Source organism: Eleutherodactylus coqui, chromosome 7 (assembly GCF_035609145.1).
Source record: "Eleutherodactylus coqui strain aEleCoq1 chromosome 7, aEleCoq1.hap1, whole genome shotgun sequence".
Lineage (NCBI taxonomy): Eukaryota > Metazoa > Chordata > Amphibia > Anura > Eleutherodactylidae > Eleutherodactylus > Eleutherodactylus coqui.
Genome location: NC_089843.1, coordinates 76,494,232 through 76,515,973, shown reverse-complemented (window position 1 = coordinate 76,515,973; position 21,742 = coordinate 76,494,232). Strand labels below are relative to the sequence as shown.

At 46.6% G+C, this 21,742-nt stretch overlaps 1 protein-coding gene across 1 annotated transcript in view; it reads right to left on the bottom strand.

The window, feature by feature from the left end:
* Positions 1-20,672, bottom strand: part of ADGRA3 (adhesion G protein-coupled receptor A3) — a 50,414-nt gene extending 29,742 nt beyond the window's left edge. Inside the window, exons 1-3 of the mRNA XM_066573231.1 lie at positions 20,181-20,672; positions 7,550-7,621; positions 954-1,025 (exon numbers count right to left, since the gene is read on the bottom strand). Of these exons, the coding sequence (XP_066429328.1) occupies positions 954-1,025; positions 7,550-7,621; positions 20,181-20,392 (356 nt within the window). The 5' untranslated portion in view covers positions 20,393-20,672. The remainder of the gene's footprint in view (positions 1-953; positions 1,026-7,549; positions 7,622-20,180) is intronic.
* Positions 20,673-21,742: the final 1,070 nt, after the last annotated feature.

Genomic DNA, 21,742 nt, shown 5'->3' with positions numbered 1-21,742 from the left:
ATCTTCTGCTGGTTTTTCAAAGCCCTTGCACTGCTCTGTGTGGGTCTGTGCAGGCAGAGCACACTGCCACAGCTTGTGGCATTGTGCTCTGCAGCTCCCATAGTGATACATAGCCCGGAAATCTTCCGGGCAGTATCGCTATGAGCAGAGGAGCTCGTCCCCGGAAATTTTCCGGGCGTGCCACTCAAGGGGTTAAGGGAGGTCTCTGGAACTAAACTATCGATGACCTATCCTCAGGATATCAGCATGGGTCCGCTGCTGAGGATCCCCACCGATGACCTGCCCGAATAGGCCGTGGTGTGCGCACGAGTACCGTGACCTTTTCTCAGGAATGGGACATCACATTCATCAATCACATAGGACTGATCTACTCTCAAGTCATTCAAGTGAATGAAACTAAGCTGCAATACCAGGCACATCCACAATAAATGTATTGCGCTATGCAGTGAAGTGACAGTGACGCTCACCTGAGCTCCATGGTAGTTTCAAACAGCTGATCGGCAGGGATCCAGAGCAGCGGACCCCAATCAATCACATACTGATGATCTATCCTTAGGATAGGTCATCAAAACATTAGTCCTGGAAAACCCCTTTAAACAGAGACTTGTGTATCTCCAAGCCAGGCTGATTGGAAAGGGAACAAAATGGGATGGTAGTGTGGATTTCACTGAAAGGACCCCTGATACACATTACAGTTCTTTTGGTTTTAATGTGAATAGTCCCAACCTATACATAGGCATGTACATAGCTGTCCCATTCATTTAGTGGACGTGCCGTCAGATTTGGTTAGAGGATTGTATGCCTCCAAGATGAAAGGCAATGAATGACAATCCATGGCCCCATGTAACTGGCGAAGATCTCAAGGCATGGACCCCCACCAACGCCATCCTTTGAGGAGAGACCCCCGTTTGTCAGTGCTGGTTGCATTTCTTTATACTCAAAAGATAACTTACAGCCGTTTAAGAGATGCAAGTCCCCAAAAGGCACCGGGTTCTACTGTGCTGATCAGGTTATTCCGAAGATCCCTGTAAAGAGAGGAGAATACAGATTAGACAGAGGCATTTCTACTGTATAGTCACAGTACATGTACAGGACACCGACAAGGGCTATAGGCCATAACCGGAGAGTTCAGCAGCGCCTCTACAGATGTGCGGGCAACGGACGGATCGTCAACCGCTCACCATGTTTAAGGCAAGTTGAAACAAAGCGACCAGTGAATACACTCCGGTTGTTGGCGGTGCTTACACTGAGCCGTCGCCTACGTTCACTCTACTGAGAGACTAATCCGACAACAGCTGTCTGCCGTGAAGCCGCTCTAAGGCCTCCCTCACACAGGGCGTTTGCAGAAACGCAGCGTTTTGCAACGCTGCGTTTGCTGCAGATTCCGCCCCGTTTCAGCAGCGCTGGCATACTTTGCGCCAGCGTTTTGGCTGCGTTTTCAGCTCGGCTGAAAACGCAGCCAAGAATGCTGAAAAGAAAAAAAAACTAAATACTCACCTAGCCGCTGCAGTCCGGGTCGCGGCCGCTGCTCTCTGCCGCTGATCCGGGCTCCCTCTGCACTCAGAAGTCTATTGCCGGCAATAGAGTGCTGTGATTGGGCATCGAGCAAGCGCCGACAACCAATCACAGCCCTTCATTGACTGTCTAAGCCAATCAGAGCTTGCCGGCGCTGATTGGCTGAGACAGTCAATGAAGGGCTGTGATTGGGCGCCGACAACCAATCACAGCACTCTATTGCCGGAGCCGGGGTTCTCAAACCTGGCCTCCGTCAATAGACTTCTGAGTGCAGAGGAAGCCCGGATCAGCGGCAGAGAGCAGCGGCCGCGACCCGGACTGCAGCGGCTAGGTGAGTATTGCTTTCTTTTTTTCTCTCCACCTAGCAGGGACTGATTTTCGGGGTGAGGGCTTCTATTGCAAGCCCTCACTCCAAAAATCGGCGAGCGGTTAACGCTGCCAAAAACGCGGCACCAAGTGTTGCCGCATTTTCAGCAGTGCTAAAACCGCTGCCCATTCATTTTAATGGGCGACGCAGGGCTGAAAACACCCAAAAATAGAACATGCATCGCTGTCAAAGCGCAGCGTTGGAAGGCGCTGTATTTTCAGCCCTGTGTGAGCAGCCCCATTGAAATGAATGGGAGTGTTGTACAGCGTTTAGCGCTGGGCTGAAAAGGCAGCGCTAAACGCTGTATAAAACGCCGTGTGTGAGGGAGGCCTAAGGGTGCTTTTACACGGGACGATGTATTGCGTAACAGATGCCAGGCAGGTTGTCCCAATATTAATCATTGCGGTGCTTTCACACAGGAATGAGCATGGCTAGTGAATGGACGCGGAGGGGGCTGGTGACCGTTCCGGCCACCCGCCTCCATTCACAGTAGCCAGGCAGTCGTTCATAAGGGATACCACCCGTTTACACGGAACGATACGTCTTTCAGAAACTAAACGAAGAAGGGGAATGAACGATTTCTTGTTAGTCTTTCATTCAGTGCGTGCATATACACTGAATGATAAAGTGATCAGATTGCAGGAATCCGAATGAGAATAGTTTTGTGTAAAAGCACCATAAGATACTACATGCTGATTCTCTTTGACCGGCTCTGCTCACATGTGCCAGGCTAGCCTATTCTACCAAATGTAATACAAGCTCGTTACAGTGCCACAGCCTGCAAATGCTGATTATAAACTGTCCAAGGCAAGTTACTCACCAATAAAAAACAAAGAGGTTAAAAAAAAAAATAAATAAAATGAATTGGATAAAGCTGACACATCCATAACAACATCTATTGCTTTGGCCATAGTAGGAAAAGATTCCAAGATTTGTTCTCTAGGAGTTTTATTAATAATTGGAGACTCCAGCTGACCTAATCATACTTTACGGGATCTCGCTACAAAGGAAACAACAATAGAGGGCTAAAAAGAGATTGTAGCTGCCTCCCAACTCTTTTTAAGGCAAACCTCAGCTCTATCGAAAGGCCCTTCTAAAGATACTAGATCTTCAAGCGGAAGAGCCGATTTCTTTGAAATCTTTGCTACTGATGCCTCACGTTTTGGAGCCTTACCCCAATCTGTCACCTTTTACTCATCAAAGGGGTATTTCCTTATCACAGACTGAGAAACCTAGAACCCTCTATTCAGATGTTTCCACTCTCAGTGAAGGGTTTTAGTCTAAGGCTATTAAACCTTTGCTCCTGAACAGAACAGGACTTTCTCATTTCTATCCAATGCATTGTAGATGTAACTGCGATAAGCAGGAGATCTGTATCATCAGAGAGTGGTTCACCAGCTGGTTCATCTTCAGCAGAACCACCATAAGACCAGGAGACTTCTTCTACAATTATGGCCTCATGCACACGGCAAGACATTTATTTTCAGCTTGCGGAATCCACAAATCAAATCTGCATGTGTGCGTGGAGCTGTTAGAGGTACTATTCCATCTCCCTTATGTGGGTGGAGCTGAGGACGCTCCATGCTTTCCTATGGGCGACTTGAAGAATGAATCTCCCGCACGAGTGCCAATTGCGAGTTTCCGCAGTTCAAATCCACCTGTTAGCATGAGGCCAAAGTCTGATCTACTAGAATCAGAAATATTTATATGAGCAGATTTAAAGGTGAGGAGATTTTACACTTCCCCACCCCCCGAGGCATTACGAAGAGGTATTAGTGTATCTTGACGCCACCGGAAGCTAGAGGTTTGACAGGAAGAACGCCCCTCTCACACCCCCAGCTCATGATAGGGTGAAGGTAGAAAGGTCCTAGCTGCACACTGCTTAATGGCTAGCCGCCATTCTTAGCCTCACAGTTATTTCGGTTCTTAGCCATACATTATGAGCTGTCAATGCTGGCATGTAACACCAGTTACATGCCAGCTTTAAGAAGTTATAATGTAAGGCTAAGAAGCAAAGTAACAGTGAGGCTACGGGGCAGCCATAAAGAATTGTGCAGTGATAACTCTATGCGTACCGCCCGTTCCCGGCTCTCAGCCGGGCCCCCTCCTCACTACTGCATTAGTCGGCAGCTCTTGCTGCGTCTGTGCTGGCCGACGACCGGTCCCCTGGTCACCCCCATGTTGTCGCTGGGGCCGCATGTCTCGTCTGGCTTCGTCGGGAGAGCCTGCCGGCCTGCGCCTTTATGTTCCCTCACGGCTGCTCCCCCGCTCAGCGCTCGCAATTTGGTCCGCCGCAGTGAGAGCCGGCGCTTGTGTCAGCTGTATGGCGCCTCTGATTTCTTCCGTCCGGTGCCTCAGTGGTGACGAGTGGTCACTGCTCCTAAGGCACCAGCACTCCACAGCTGACCTCACATTTGTTCCAGCCAGCGCCTCGGTTCTCATGAGCGATCACCGCTCCTAAGGCACTGGGGCTCAGCATAGGGCTGGCAACGGTGCAGCAGGAGCGGGGAGTAGAGGCACACGGACGCTTCACCAGGACCCCCGAACACAGCACAGCGGCGCCCAAAGCAGAAGAGCTGCTGCCAGATGAGGGGCAGAAACGGAACATCAGGAGCGCCGAGCACTGGGAACGACCGGGGAGCCTGCAAGCCGGAACACAGTTACACTGGCCTGCCAGGACCTGTAGTAGGCCTTATTTTTCAGCCAAGCAGGTACAGGGAGTGTCACCCCTTGTCACTCTTGACTCCACCAGGACTTCCTGGTGGCATCAAGCTACACTAATACCTTAGGAAGGGCTCTTCCATAGACCCACGCACTTCCGCCTTTACAATCTCCTTTATATTGTAAACCAAAGAAGATTCTTCAGCTACTATTTTATCCACAACACAGCTGACACAAGGCTTCACTGGAAGCAGAACGGAGTCCCATTTACACAAAGCACATTCTCTACTTTTAGATTTGTTTAAACCCGTCTTCGGACTATTCCTAGAGCCCAATAATAAAGCAAAAAAAAAAACAAAAAAAACGGGAGGACTTGGTGTAGCTACATCGGCACAGCACACCCTTCACAGTGGGACCTGTAAACTTGTGGAGGGAATGGGCACATAACACGCTGAAGCCAGGGGGCCTGTCCGGGTAAAACGTATAAATTGACGAAGAATGCTGTGGACCCTGCATACTCAGGATTGGTATCCCATTATAAGAAATAACCCTATAATAACCAAAGAGATGCCACTAGGCCGATTTGCATCAACATAAATAGCCTACTCAACTAGGGAAAGGGTGGCTATTTGTGGCTGTCTATTGGCCAGAAAAAGGTACAAAAAAACTGCTATATTTACATGTCTGATGACATCCAGGCAAAGACGCCAACAAAACATCACAACCATTGCAACCTACGTTCTTGACTCTTCGCTGAAGTGAGCTCCCTACATTACAAGCACCTGGGACACATTGGGCTCAGGCTATAAAAGCCACCCATAATAAAGTTAGATGGAAACTTTCCCCAGTTCCTACAGTTAGGATGTCTCACATGGATTATGAGAAGCACACAAAGCACACTGGGTAAAGATAAAACTGGCCCGTCCCGGGACAGCGCAGACACACGGGAGCCGTTTTATTAGCTCTGTACACGGCAGACAGCAGTGCCAAGAACAGAACCCCCCAGCTGTGGGGATACTTTTACAGGGAGGCTACAAGTCCATTCAGTGTTTGGCGATCATAAAACCATGACTTTTAATAGTTGGCATTTATTAAAAGTATTAATAAAAATAAATGAAGCAGGCGAGTAAATAGAAAAATTAAAAGTAACGCTCCGGGTGGTACATTTGTATCCGATCCAGAGTGCATAAAAAGCAGCAAGCCTTGTAAAATGTATGGAGTGTTCTTGGACTTGTCCCCTAGAGAGTCAATTTCCTGCAGCGTAAAACATATCAAAAACCACAACCCCCTCATCCCCCAACAAGCAGGGATCACTTAAAGCTGCCACTCCGATCATACCAGCGTATACCCACAACACTTCATATAAACCATTGTCGGGAGGATAGACTAGTCCTTGTAAGCCGCAGACTGATTGCCCATCATAGCAGACTGTACTGGGTATAATACTCTGGTGATGCATCAGTGGCATGGCAAGCACGGCATCATGCCACACTGCCCTGCTAAATGCTGTAATGTTATATGGTCATGATAATGTAGTCAGGGCCATGCCATGCCAACATGCTTTTGTGGGCATTCAAGCAACGCATGGCTGCAGACACTGTTCATATCCGCATCGTGGCTTCCATTTATAGGGTAAACCGCAGCACAGTTCTGATCAACACAAGCAGCGTCCAATGGACTCCACTACGGTGCGGCTACACAACGCATACGTGACAAAATCCACACGTTACATGTAGATTGATCATAGATTCTGCTGCCACTGATTGTACGGGGTGAATTAGGAGGTAATTCACCCAGCTGGTTCGCCCTGCACTCATGTTTTCTGCAGCGTGGAGATTGTATTTGTTAAAATATCATCCATTATGCTGCTAAGTAAATGCTACTTCCAAAAAAACATGACAAAAATTCTATTCTACATAATCTGCAACTGACCAACCATGCCATCTAGTGGCTGTTCTGAAAACCACATAGAAATAGATGGAATGTCATATTTGTTACACCATGCAGTAGAGAGGTAGGACCATTCTCTTAAGAAATATATGGAAGTATCATATATGATACAAATAGTAGTGAAGGGTCAAAGGGGTATTACCAAGCTAGTCTTTCCATAGGCCTGAGTCTACGGAGACAACTGAGGGATTTGTCCAGTATGGCTTCCATAGCTCTCACTGAAATGAATAGGAGATACGAAACTGGCATTGCACTATGCAATTTCCAGATTTACGCAACAGTGGGGCAACACTTCACTAAGAGCCATACAAACAGAGCTGGGCTAAAGCCCTCGGACGTTTCCAGCAGGTGCTCAGCACCGAGCACTGGGTTGTTAGGCCTCACGTCCACGGGGAAAATCAGGCCCGCCTCGGATTCTTCATGCAGAATCCCGCAGCGGGTCCCTCCTTTCCCGCGGACACGAGGCCTAAAAGAAGAATTACTTACCTGTCCGGACACTGCGGATCTCCCCTCCGTCGTGGCCAGATCTTCTTTCTTCGGCCCGGCGGATGTGCTTGGCACGCCGGCAGCGTGCCGCGCACTCAAATTTATTTTATTTTTTTTTAACTCCTGCTCTTCCGCACCGGAGGGCAGGCATTTAGCTGCGGTTGTACCGTGGATCCGGACGGCTTCAATAGAAGCCTGCAGGACACCCACACTAAAATGGAGCATGCTGCGGATGTTTTCCCGCACACGCAATCCGCGCCTCAAGGGAAAATGACATCCGCAGGTATTCAATTACCTGCAGGTGTCCAATGGATTCCTATGGGGCGCGGATCACGCTGCGGATTTTAAATTTTACTTTAGCCGTGGACATGAGGCCTTATGCTCTGGCAAACAAAACAGCCAACAAGTTTTCAGAACTTTTCAAGACATAAGATTAGAAAGACCTCTTTGCAATGTTGGAGCTTCACGAATGACTGTCTTTTTATGGCAAGTGATTAGTCAGTAGGGACCGATAATCGTCATGTGTGGTCCTTGCCATCCATTCAAACTTTTTACTATATCAAAACTTACAGCCTCTCCAGGAAGCCGAGCCCCTCGAAGGAAGCGTTCTTCAGTTCTGTGATCTTATTACTATTCAGGATTCTAGAAAGACAAATAGAAAGAACATTGATCAACATAAAAACAACAAAAAAGTCAACTTTTTTCCCCATGATATACAATAAAATCCCTTTAATTCAGCATATCTTTGTCTAGCAATCCCATTATTTCTGAGACCGAAGTGTTAATCTTCCTGGACTGCCCCCTCCACCACGGGTATTGTTTTAGATGTAAACCATAATTGTAGATGTGTGAGCGCACACCCCGTCCGCACGTAGATGTATCCCTTTAGGGACTGCTAGCACAATGCCGTGTAGCTGGCCTGGCAGGGAGCGCACATATTTCGGGGGTTGCATAATGACAGAATACATAGCTGACAGGTCTGAACAATGTCCCGTCTGTCTGCTCATTGCCGAGATGCTCTCCAATTAATACATGTCAAATAAGTATAAATGCCTTATAAAAGGGGGCTTCAACTTGCACCACTCCCGTTTTTGAGCCACAAGTGGAAAACAAAGTGGGTTCCCGCTTATGAAATCCATAACCCTTGAAGTTATACAGAGAGGGTCTACGGCTGCCTGTCCACGGGCGCTAAATCACCTGCGGATCCCACTCTGTAAAGCTTTGCATAAGGCTGCTATGGAAAGCGCAGCGTCGGTGTCCACGAGTGGAGAGTCACAGCGATTCCCCGCTCAAGGGGGGGGGGGGGGGGGTGATTGCCGTGATTCTCCGCGGTTATCCTATTAGATAGGCTCATCTCGGAGACCTGTCAGTGCTCCCCCCTCTCCTTCCCTGCAGCAGAATATCGCTAGCGATGTCCCAGCCGTGGTCAGGGGGCCGTGCCTTGTGTGATGGAGATGTCGAAAATATTGTTATCCTAGGTGGATACATTTGGAAATCTACGCCAAATACAAGATTACTATAAAAGAAACAAAAACTTTCAATGCAATATAGACCAAAACTGTTAAAAAAAAACGTAGACATGCAATATGCGTTGTATTATAGAGGCGACTAACTTTCTGTGCGGTCGGCATCAGGAGCGCGCCTGCAAAGCAAAAAATGCAACATCTGCACCATTGGTGCAGATATGGAGTCAAAAATCAGCTGCATATCTGCAGCTTCAGTGTTCCCTCTCACCTTGCAACTCTTTGTGCTGTCGGCACGGCTCTCACTGGCGGCCACTAGAGGCCACCAGCGCAAAGAACGGCACGGTGAGGGGGGACACAGAAGCTGCTGATTCCAAGTCAAAATCTGCACCAATTGAGCAAAAAAAGGCTGCAGAATTTTCTGAATTTGCAGCACTTCCACTAGGTGTGACTATACCCCAGGCAGGCGACAGGTTCCCGTTATAGACCTATACTAAAACATGCAGGTATTTTGGTCACATTAATACCATTTTGGTTTCTATAAACCATTCAAAATGTCTATTTTTACAGTATATTAACCATGTAGTTAAAATACTAATTAAACAATCAGCAAACCTACAAATCACTTACTAAGCCCTATAAAAACGGAGCATGTCTACACCTAGAGGAGCACGCGCTTCACTTGGCAGAAGAGGCACTTCTGAAGCTACTTGCATGAACAGCAATTCCCCAAGCAGATATCACAAGAAGAGGTCCTCCAGCTCCTCGACTAGATATCACAAGAAGAGGTCCTCCAGCTCCTCGACTAATACCTTCTCAGACTGGAGGGGTCCTATGTTGCCACTAGACCAGAGCCTGATTGGTTACAGCAGCCTGTACTGTGTGAACAGTCTAGCCGGCTGTATATAGGATACTTGTGCTCCTCCTTGATGCTATAGGGACCCACTTGGGGAGAGCGGCGATACACCGACATGTTTCTTAGGAGTAACTTTCCACCATACACAATTCTTTATAAGGGTGGGACCTCTCGTATCTCTGCATTATCCCTCATGTAGGTTTTCTTGGCCAGCAGTGAATACAACGTTAGATGTCCTTTTATATGAGACGACTGTCAGCGCCAACAGCCGACCCATGGACTGCCACCTGACTAACGCTCATGCTTAAACACGAGCGATAGTCGTTCAAGTGAATAGAGACGACGCGGGCCGGGAAGCATTCCAGCCGCCTGCCTGCATTCATTGAGTGGCAACTGCTTACCCTGGCCGATTGTTGCTTGCTTTCGCTAAAAACTAAGTGACTCCAACAAATGAACGATTTCTTGCTCACCGCCCAGTTGGTGGCCACATGTACATGGGACGATTATTGCCCAAATTCGCTGTTTCAAGGAAAGATTCTGACGATCCCCCCACGTAGAGCGGCATTAGTATATCTTGACGCCACCAGGAAGTCCTGGTGGAGTCAAGATACACAGTGGGGCGACGCCCCCTCAACGTGATTGGCTGCACAAGTGCTTTGGCTATAGGTCCTGGCAGCCCACTAAGCAAAGGGTCCTAAGGAGCAGTATTCAGTGGCGGCCGCAGTAGGCACTAGCACTAGCCTTCAAGCCTTTCCCCTGGTGGGCGACTGACATGTTAAAATTTGGCCCAGCAGCAGAGCGAGCCATGCCCCCCTCCCCACGATGTGATGTGCACCTCGCCAGCCTCTGCAAGGAGGCTAAAACGGCAGCGGAATAGTTGGCTGGCTGCAGAGGAAACGTGGCCACCTTCGAACACATTTCATGCTGTTCGGCACCCTCACCAGGGAGGCAACAGCGGCGCCCACACAAACAGTGTTAGCAGCCGGCAGACCAGTACAGCAGCAGTCATGGGATGGCACACAGCCTCCGGCACATTGGCAGGAAGTGTGCGCAGGGGAGCGTCCGTCATTGACCTCAGAGCTGCTGGGCTGCGGGGAGCAGGCAGATGCTGGAACAAGTACATCAAGCTACAGGGCGACCGGGACTAAGTCTCCATCCTCCGCTTGGCCGGGAGGAAGGCACAGAAGGCGCGCAGGACACAGCGGTGAGTGACATCTGCCACGTCTCCATAGCTTGCAGCCGGCCATGCTGCCTTACACTCTGGGCCAGCTGCAAGCAATGCACACTGTCCTGCTAGCACCTTACAGATTGACCATATCAGGAGCTGGGGGTGTGACAGGGGCGTTCCTCCGGTCAAACTCCTAGCTTATGGTGGCGTCAAGATACACTAATACCACGTAGAGCATCGTAGATCTAGAAACACAACCAGTAGCACTTCCCGTTTTGCCGAGCCCTGAGCTGCACTGTCTACAGCCCGCAGTATCCGGAGGGAAGAACTGTGTAGCATTGTGCTCTACGGAACTTACTGCATGCAAAAAGGGGCTTTATTTTAATAGCAACACTTTGGGGGGATAGTTCCGTATAAGTCTTGATGAAGGGCTATCACACTAGGCAGGCTCCAAAATGTCCAAGGTGGAATCCACACTGATCGACAGCTTAGAGTGACATGCCGCAGATTAAAAACTTGTAGCGTGTACCAACTCTGCAGGGATTATTCAGCGGTGATTCAAAAGTCAGGGCCACCCAGAATATCTTCTCCATGAAAAGGAGTACAAGTAGGAAACTTTGTAGAACACAGATGGTGGGGGGAAAACATTTTGGCACTATGGTGGCACCCGTCAGCCATCTAAGTGGCAACCATCTTGCATTCAGGAAACTTCAATGGAAAGAAGCACATGGGATACATAATTTAGGATAGAATTTCATTAGGAATTGGCAGGTGCAGGCAGCTTTTCAATACCTGCAACCACCTGAGTCATGCATGATGTGATGCCGAGTACTAATACCGTTATGTTGAAAAAAAAAATTATAATTTAATTTATTTATTTATATAAGGTGAAACACTAATTGCACGTCTTGCAGGTGCCACGTGATGCCATTAACAATCCAGGACAGAATTGAGATCATCTTGATTGCCAGTAAGGCCTCATGTCCACTGGACAATTAGAATTGCAAAGTCCGCACGGGGTTTCCGTGGGAAAGGAGGGACCCGCTGTGGGATTCTGCATGAAGAATCTGTGTGGGCCCGAATTTCCTAGTGGACATGAGGCCCAATACAAGTTCACTTCTGCTGGCCAAGACTTTCAATTAAAAACGACATCCAGTGAGTATAGGAACTGTCAGGAATCTGATAGCATGTAGACCAGGGGTGTAAAACAGGTGGCCCACAATGCCATACTGTGCGGCTACAAACATCTGGACAAAGAAGTAGTTACATGTGGCTGCTCATATGTAGTTTATATGTCCGGGTGAAGAGTGGCGCCCCCCGGGCAACAGTACTAAGGGTGCACTGTGTAGTTATGTCTGAGCCCCCTATATATTAGGACAAGTACTAAGGGGGCACTGTGTAGCCATGTCTGGGTCCTCTATATATTAGGACAAGTACTAAGGGTGCACTGTGTAGCAATGTCTGTGTCCCCTATATATTAGGACAAGTACTAAGGGTACACTGTGTAGTCATGTCTGGTGCCCTATATATTAGGACAAGTACTAAGGGTGCACTGTGTAGCCATGTCTGTGTCCCCTATATATTAGGACAAGTACTAAGGGTACACTGTGTAGTCATGTCTGGTGCCCTATATATTAGGACAAGTACTAAGGGGGCACTGTGTAGCCATGTCTGGGTCCCCTATATACTATGACAAGTACTAAGGGTGCACTGTGTAGTCATGTCTGGGTCTCCTATATATTAGGACAAGTACCAAGGGTGCACTGTACAGTCATGTCTGGGTCCCCTATATACTATGACAAGTACTAAGGATGCACTGTGTAGTTATGTCTGGTCTCCTATATATTAGCACAAGTACTAAGGCTGCACTGTGTAGCCATGTCTGGGTCCCCTATATATTAGGACAAGTACTAAGGGTGCACTGTGTAGCCATGTCTGGCCCCCTATATACTAGGACAAGTACTAAGGGTGCACTGTGTGGGTCCCCTATATATTAGGAAAAGTACAAAGGGTGCACTGTGTAGTCATGCAAGGTCCCCTATATATTAGGACAAGTACTAAGGGGCCCCTGTGTAGTCATGTCTGGGTCCCCTATATATTAGGACAAGAACTAAGGGTTCACTGTGTAGCCCTGTCTGTGTCCCCTATATAAGTCTCCTGACCCGATTGGCTCTCCAGAAATGAGTATATGAGTTAGAGGCATAATATCAGGGGCGTAACTGTAGGGGGTGCAGAAATAATACTCACTATCGGGCCCAGGAGTCTTAGGGGGCCCAAAGACTGCCCTGTTACATACCCATACACCAGTATAATAAATAGCACATGATAGACAGGGGGCCCTGATATAGATTTTGCTTCGGGGCCCAAGGGCTCCTACTTACCATCCATATGTGTGAAAGCCCTGACCAACTGACCACTAATTCTCTAACTTCCTGATGTCGTACAAACATGAAATTTGGCAAGAGCATTCTTTAGGTCCTACATAGGAAAAGTAAAGGGGTCACAACTCGATTCTTTAAAGGGGTTGTACACTTCTGGGGTAATGCACTTTGTAATGTACATTGTGCATTATGAGCCATACAGAAGTTATTCACTTACCTGCTCCGTTGCTAGCGTCCTCGTCTCCATGGTGCCGTCTAATTTCAGCGTCTAGTCGCCCGATTAGACGCGCTTGCGCAGTCCGGTCTTCTCCCTGCTGAATGGGGCCGCTCGTGCCGGAGAGCTGGTCCTCGTAGCTCTGGCTGGAATCGGCAATGGACCGCACAGAGCCCACGGTGCACCATGGGAGAAGACCCGCGGTGCATCGTGGGTGAAGATCCCGGCGGCCATCTTAGTAAGGTAAGGAAGAAGACGTCGCAGCGTGGGGATTCGAGTAAGTACTAAACGTTTTTTTTTTAACCCATGCATTGGATTTGTCTCGCGTCGAACGGGGGGCCTATTGAATAAAAAAAAAAACGTTTCGGCGCGGGACAACCCCTTTAATGGCAAGTGCAAAAGTATTGGCACCCCTGTGTAATGTAACTTCCCCATGTCGTACAAACATGAAATTTGGCATGACCATTTTTAGATCCTAAATAGGATAAGTAAAGGGGTCACAAGTTGACAATTCAATGCTAACTGTAAAAGTACACCCCCATGTAATGTAACTTCACCGTCTTGTACAAACGTGAAATTTGGCACAAGCATTCTTTAGGTCCTAAGTGAAGAGCGTGGGAGGGGTGGCACATTCTGCAGAGGGACACCGGTACATGCAGTCTGAGGAGAATCTAACGCTCCTCTATGTGTGTACATATTTTATACCTCGGTTATAAAATTACTTCATAAAATTTTCAGTACAAACACCACGTAAACACCTGTATCAAATTAACTCGGGTGAGGCCAGGTATATCAGCCAGTCATATATACAGGCAGTTGTAGTTTATAGGACTTATGAGATGCCAGGCCATTACTTCCTCTTCTATCATTTACAATGGGGAGAGCCACATCTATTGTCACCTTCTCTCTGGGGTGCTGATTAGTAAGGTATTGGGGAGTGGGGGGGGGGGGGGAAGGGGGATTCCAATTCCACAAACAGGTGGGACTCCTGCAAGTTACTTAAGATATACCATGAGTGTCTCAGATGGAAATACCCTTGAAGTGGTTCAGTATGGCCATGTGGCCCTCAGATCAGAAAAAGTTGTGCACCCCTGGTCTAGGACAAAACGATAAGTGGTTGTACGGGCAGCGCTTCCAATCCCCAGGTTTTGACAGGTGTTTGGTATCAAAGTTCTCTCCCAGCCATCTAGATGTTCTGCAAAGTTTCTTACTTCCTTATCCTTTCATTCTGAAGTTATTCTGGTTGTTAGATACTCTGCATATTGTACTGGATGTATAGACTGACTGATGGGACAGCGTCAGATGAGCAGTGTAGATCGTACTGGAGGGCCGCACGCTGCATATTGTACTGGATGTATAGACTAGGACTGGTGGGACAGCACAGGTCCGGAACCAGATCCAAAACATACTACATATGAAATATAAAATATATGCCCCTGCCCCTATTACGCTACCACTAAAAATGCTGCCATCCTGGAAAACCCATATAAACTCAAAGAAAGGAAAAAAAAACCGCCCAGCATTCTGCTTTTATTTCTGAAAGTCATATGGGACAGTTTTATGATTTTAATAGCAGACCCCTAAATGTCCCACCATTTCCATATACTCCTGCTCCTTATAACACCCCCGCACCTTAACAACACAGCAAGACGTCTGTGCCGCACCAACACTCCACCAGAGGCTAGTAGTCACCATGTAATCAGCTGTATTCCAGGACATGAAGCACAATAGTGGAACCAGTGCGGGCATGTACTGTCAGCCGGAGGCTTTATGTTCTCCCCGACTGATGACTAAAGAGCCGCCACTAAACTTCTCGGCCTTTGATGTGGTTTCTAAGAATTTTCCACTTTTAGGAATCATTTGTGAAGTTTGGTAACGAACAATGACCCAGGAGGACTAGGGATTGAGCCCTGCAAACCATAAGACGAGGAGACCTCCTCCCAACATAAAGATAGACCGGCAGGGAAGAGTCCGTGATTATCCACCACACCATCTATATATCAGCCACTGGAACGGACTGCTGGGAGCTTCTCTTCCAGGATTCACTACACAAGGGGTGGATGAACATCGTGCAAAACCAGGCCCTCCTATATAGGGCTCATCATAACAATGCAAATCCCACATGTGGTATTATTGTATCTTGACGCCACCGGAACTAGGGGGTGAAGACAAGATACACTCCCAACAACCAACGCCCCCCGCTGGATTGGCTGGCCAGGGCAATGGGTGGGCATCATCTCCCCAGGTTGCTGCAGTGAAGGTCCCCTCTGCCGCTCGGGATTAATCCTTGCGTATAAATCACTGGTGAGAGTAGTCCAAAACCGATGGGTGGTCCCCGTGAGCCGCTGAATGGCAGGACGCCCTGCGGCACAGCTGAGACCCACACCGATCCTTAGAGAGGGGTCCAGCACTGCACCCCCTGCCGTGACGTGGAGATTGCATGAAGTGGTGGCGAGCCTGCGTGGCACCGCTACATTTCAATACATTTAGACCACCTAACAGGCTTTGTTTATGCCAAATATTGCACCAACATTTTGGCACAATTTAGGCCCTGCTAAATGTAAACCTACCCTAAAGTACGCTTGTGTCAGACTGGACTACACCCTGGAACAGAAAACCACCCTACAGAAGTACTTTCTGCAAGAAGCATTAGGTGCAGCGTGGTGCGGGTACAGCCGGCCAGCCACCGTGCAGAGGGCTTTACCAAGGTCTAAGACCTGTTAGCATGTAACATATAGGGATCACAGGTGCTGCAGCACAACCTCTATGGCAGCAGGCTGCGCCGGGCACATGAGCCGCAAGACTGGTTTACACCTTAACCTCGTTACATAGTACAACCCTATCTCCAACCAGCTATAAAACTCTTCTTAATCACCAAGTTATCATTCATTAGGCAATAAGCGGCTCATTAGTAGATGGCCTGTAAGAGGCCCTGCATACCACGGGGTGAGGAGGAGGAGAAGGCCCTGCATACCGCGGGAGACGGAGGAGGGGGCATTTACCTGAAGGAGCTCCAAAGTCAACTTCGCTCATATTCTTATATATGTACCAGGGCAAAGTCCAGGAGTGAGGCTGCTGGCAGCGGCGACACGGCAGCGTGCATACAGGCGGACAGGACAACCTGCAGGTAGGTAGCTCCGGTGACAGAGCAGCGTGCATACAGGACAACCTGCAGGTAGGTAGCTCCGGTGACACAGCAGCATGCATACAGGACAACCTGCAGGTAGGTAGCTCCGGTGACACAGCAGCATGCATACATTACAGGCGGACAGGACAACCCGCAGGTAGGTAGCTCCGGCGACACAGCAGTGTGCATACATTACAGGCGGACAGGACAACCCGCAGGTAGGTAGCTCCGGTGACACGGCAGTGCATATACATTACGGTCAGACAGGGCAACCCGCAGGTAGGTAGCTCCGAATAGAGAACTTCACAGTGAAAAACCGCCCCCAAGTTCTGCGAAGGCTGTGCACAGGATGCGGTCCGCAGTACGAGCCACGTGGGGCACTCCTACAGTCTGCCGCACACGGAGTACAAACTCCAGGAATCGGCACGTTTCTGTAAGCGCTGACTCCGTACCCGCGGTGCCCGGTCACGCCCATCTCCACCCTTCAGATACCAAGGTTAAAACCCGCAGCAGATACTCTACAAAAAACGTGCCAAATCGCCACCTTTGATGCACGGGTCTGCCCACGGCGCATGTGAAGCCGGCCTTGGGGGCCAACTGCGGAGCCAGAGCGCACATACAAGAGGGAGCCATCATAGCGAGCGCGGATGTACTACAAAGCCCAGCGGTAGGGGAAGAGCAGCGGTGCGGTACAGTGCTGGCTGCGGAGCGCCGGCAGACACAGGATAGGCAGCGCCCGTACAGGAGGACCACCAGAAATACACTGATGACACTAGTATATACCACACAGGGCGTACAGTAGTATATACACTATAGCACACAGGAGTGTACGGTATGTGCCACGCTATACGGCAGTATATATCTAGGATACAGGAGAATACTATATATAACATAGTATACAAGTAACATACACCACCCAATATAGTACATACACCTAGAATACAGGAGTATATACTAGTATACAACAGAATATAGCATATACCACACTATACAGTGCATACACCTAGAATACAGGAGTATATATCACAGTACACAGGAGTATATCGCATATACCACACTATACAGTACATATACATAGGATACAGTAGTATATAGTACACAGGAGTATATAGCATATACCACACTATACAGTACATGTACCTACGATACAGGAGTATATAGCATATATCACAGAGTATACAGGAGGATACGGTACATAGGATACAGAAGTATATAGTATATACCACACTAGTACCTAGGATCCAGGAATATATGATATATATTACACAGTACACAGGAGTATATAGCATATACCACACTATACAGTACATATACCTACGATACAGGAGTATATAGCATATACCACACTATACAGTACATATACCTACGATACAGGAGTATATAGCATATACCACACTATACAGTACATATACCTACGATACAGGAGTATATAGCATATACCACACTATACAGTACATATACCTACGATACAGGAGTATATAGCATATACCACACTATACAGTACATATACCTACGATACAGGAGTATATAGCATATACCACACTATACAGTACATATACCTACGATACAGGAGTATATAGCATATACCACACTATACAGTACATATACCTACGATACAGGAGTATATAGCATATACCACACTATACAGTACATATACCTACGATACAGGAGTATATAGCATATACCACACTATACAGTACATATACCTACGATACAGGAGTATATAGCATATACCACACTATACAGTACATATACCTACGATACAGGAGTATATAGCATATACCACACTATACAGTACATATACCTACGATACAGGAGTATATAGCATATACCACACTATACAGTACATATACCTACGATACAGGAGTATATAGCATATACCACACTATACAGTACATATACCTACGATACAGGAGTATATAGCATATACCACACTATACAGTACATATACCTACGATACAGGAGTATATAGCATATACCACACTATACAGTACATATACCTACGATACAGGAGTATATAGCATATACCACACTATACAGTACATATACCTACGATACAGGAGTATATAGCATATACCACACTATACAGTACATATACCTACGATACAGGAGTATATAGCATATACCACACTATACAGTACATATACCTACGATACAGGAGTATATAGCATATACCACACTATACAGTACATATACCTACGATACAGGAGTATATAGCATATACCACACTATACAGTACATATACCTACGATACAGGAGTATATAGCATATACCACACTATACAGTACATATACCTACGATACAGGAGTATATAGCATATACCACACTATACAGTACATATACCTACGATACAGGAGTATATAGCATATACCACACTATACAGTACATATACCTACGATACAGGAGTATATAGCATATACCACACTATACAGTACATATACCTACGATACAGGAGTATATAGCATATACCACACTATACAGTACATATACCTACGATACAGGAGTATATAGCATATACCACACTATACAGTACATATACCTACGATACAGGAGTATATAGCATATACCACACTATACAGTACATATACCTACGATACAGGAGTATATAGCATATACCACACTATACAGTACATATACCTACGATACAGGAGTATATAGCATATACCACACTATACAGTACATATACCTACGATACAGGAGTATATAGCATATACCACACTATACAGTACATATACCTACGATACAGGAGTATATAGCATATACCACACTATACAGTACATATACCTACGATACAGGAGTATATAGCATATACCACACTATACAGTACATATACCTACGATACAGGAGTATATAGCATATACCACACTATACAGTACATATACCTACGATACAGGAGTATATAGCATATACCACACTATACAGTACATATACCTACGATACAGGAGTATATAGCATATACCACACTATACAGTACATATACCTACGATACAGGAGTATATAGCATATACCACACTATACAGTACATATACCTACGATACAGGAGTATATAGCATATACCACACTATACAGTACATATACCTACGATACAGGAGTATATAGCATATACCACACTATACAGTACATATACCTACGATACAGGAGTATATAGCATATACCACACTATACAGTACATATACCTACGATACAGGAGTATATAGCATATACCACACTATACAGTACATATACCTACGATACAGGAGTATATAGCATATACCACACTATACAGTACATATACCTACGATACAGGAGTATATAGCATATACCACACTATACAGTACATATACCTACGATACAGGAGTATATAGCATATACCACACTATACAGTACATATACCTACGATACAGGAGTATATAGCATATACCACACTATACAGTACATATACCTACGATACAGGAGTATATAGCATATACCACACTATACAGTACATATACCTACGATACAGGAGTATATAGCATATACCACACTATACAGTACATATACCTACGATACAGGAGTATATAGCATATACCACACTATACAGTACATATACCTACGATACAGGAGTATATAGCATATACCACACTATACAGTACATATACCTACGATACAGGAGTATATAGCATATCACACAGTGTACAGGAGGATACGGTACATAGGATTCAGAAGTATATAACACTAGTACCTGGAATACAGGGGGATATGGTATATATTACACAGTATACAGCATATACCACACTATACAGTACATATACATAGGATACAGTAGTATATGGTATATATCACACAGTATACATAAGTATATAGCATATACCACACTATACCGTACATATACCTAGGATGCAGGAGTATATGGTATATACCACACAGTACATGTATCCTAGGTACAGCAGTATATACACAGTTGTGGCCACCTGCTGTGCCCCTCACACCGTGCATGCTGGTACTTGTAGTCCCCGTGAAGGGCCCATACTCACACGGTGGAGGTCCGGTTGGGCAGCGCTCCCAGCGGTAAGGTCCTCCCGAGCTCCGGGGTGCTGCACACCACCTTCCCCACGTCCACGCCGGTTGCTGCCGTCTTCGCCCCCGTCCCCCGGGATTTCCCGTCCTGCTTGCACCCGGGGGGCAGCGTCCACTCGGCCGCCACCAGGGAGAGGAGAGCGAGCAGCGCCAGGCCCGGGGCCTCCATCCCGCCGCGACTAGCAGCCCGGGCCGGAGCGGACTGTTCTCTGCGGCTCCAGAGTCTCCGGGCTGCGAGCGGGCGCCCCCTGCCTGCGGAGCGGAGAAGGCTGGACGCTATGGACAGTCCTCGTACAGACGGGGAGGACGCTGCGGTGATTCCCGAGGCCCGGCCGCTCAGCTTGGGAGGTCCGATCCCATTACTGCCCCGGGCCGTAGTGAGGAGGCCCCTTCCTCTCCATACACACAGCTGCTCCAGACCGTCCTCCCCCCACTCTCCCGGGATGGTCTCCTCCTCCCCCCTGTCTCCTCCTCTCCAGGCACAGGCATGTCAGCGGGAAGAGGGGGGATCCCGCACTGGTGTGCACACAATGAGCGGGGACTGCCTGCTATAACACGGGGCTGGAGGCGGAGGGCGCAGATAGAGTAGTTTATATACAGTGAGCAATGTACAAAACTACTACAGTGTGTTATATACAGTATATATATACCGTATGTACAAAACTACTAGTATGTTATATACAGTATATATATATACCGTATGTACAAAACTACTACAGTGTGTAATATACAGTATATATATAGTAACCTGTGTACAAAACTACTACAGTGTGTTATATACAGTATATATATACCGTATGTACAAAACTACTAGTATGTTATATACAGTATATATATATACCGTATGTACAAAACTACTACAGTGTGTTATATACAGTATATATATATATATATATACCGTATGTACAAAACTACTACAGTGTGTTATATACAGTATATATAGAACCGGATGTACGAAACTACTACAGTGTGTTATATACAGTATATATATATACCGTATGTACAAAACTACTACAGTGTGTTATATACAGTATATATATATACCGTATGTACAAAACTACTACAATGTGTAATATGCAGTATATATAGTACCGTATGTACAAAACTACTACAGTGTGTTATATATAGTATATATAGAACCGGATGTACGAAACTACTACAGTGTGTTATATACAGTATATATAGAACCGGATGTACGAAACTACTACAGTGTGTTATATACAGTATATATATATACCGTATGTACAAAACTACTACAGTGTGTTATATACAGTATATATAGAACCGGATGTACGAAACTACTACAGTGTGTTATATACAGTATATATATATACCGTATGTACAAAACTACTACAGTGTGTTATATACAGTATATATATATACCGTATGTACAAAACTACTACAATGTGTAATATGCAGTATATATAGAACCGTATGTACAAATCTACTACAGCGTGTTATATACAGTATATATAGTAACCTACGTACAAAACTACTACAGTGTGTTATATACAGTATA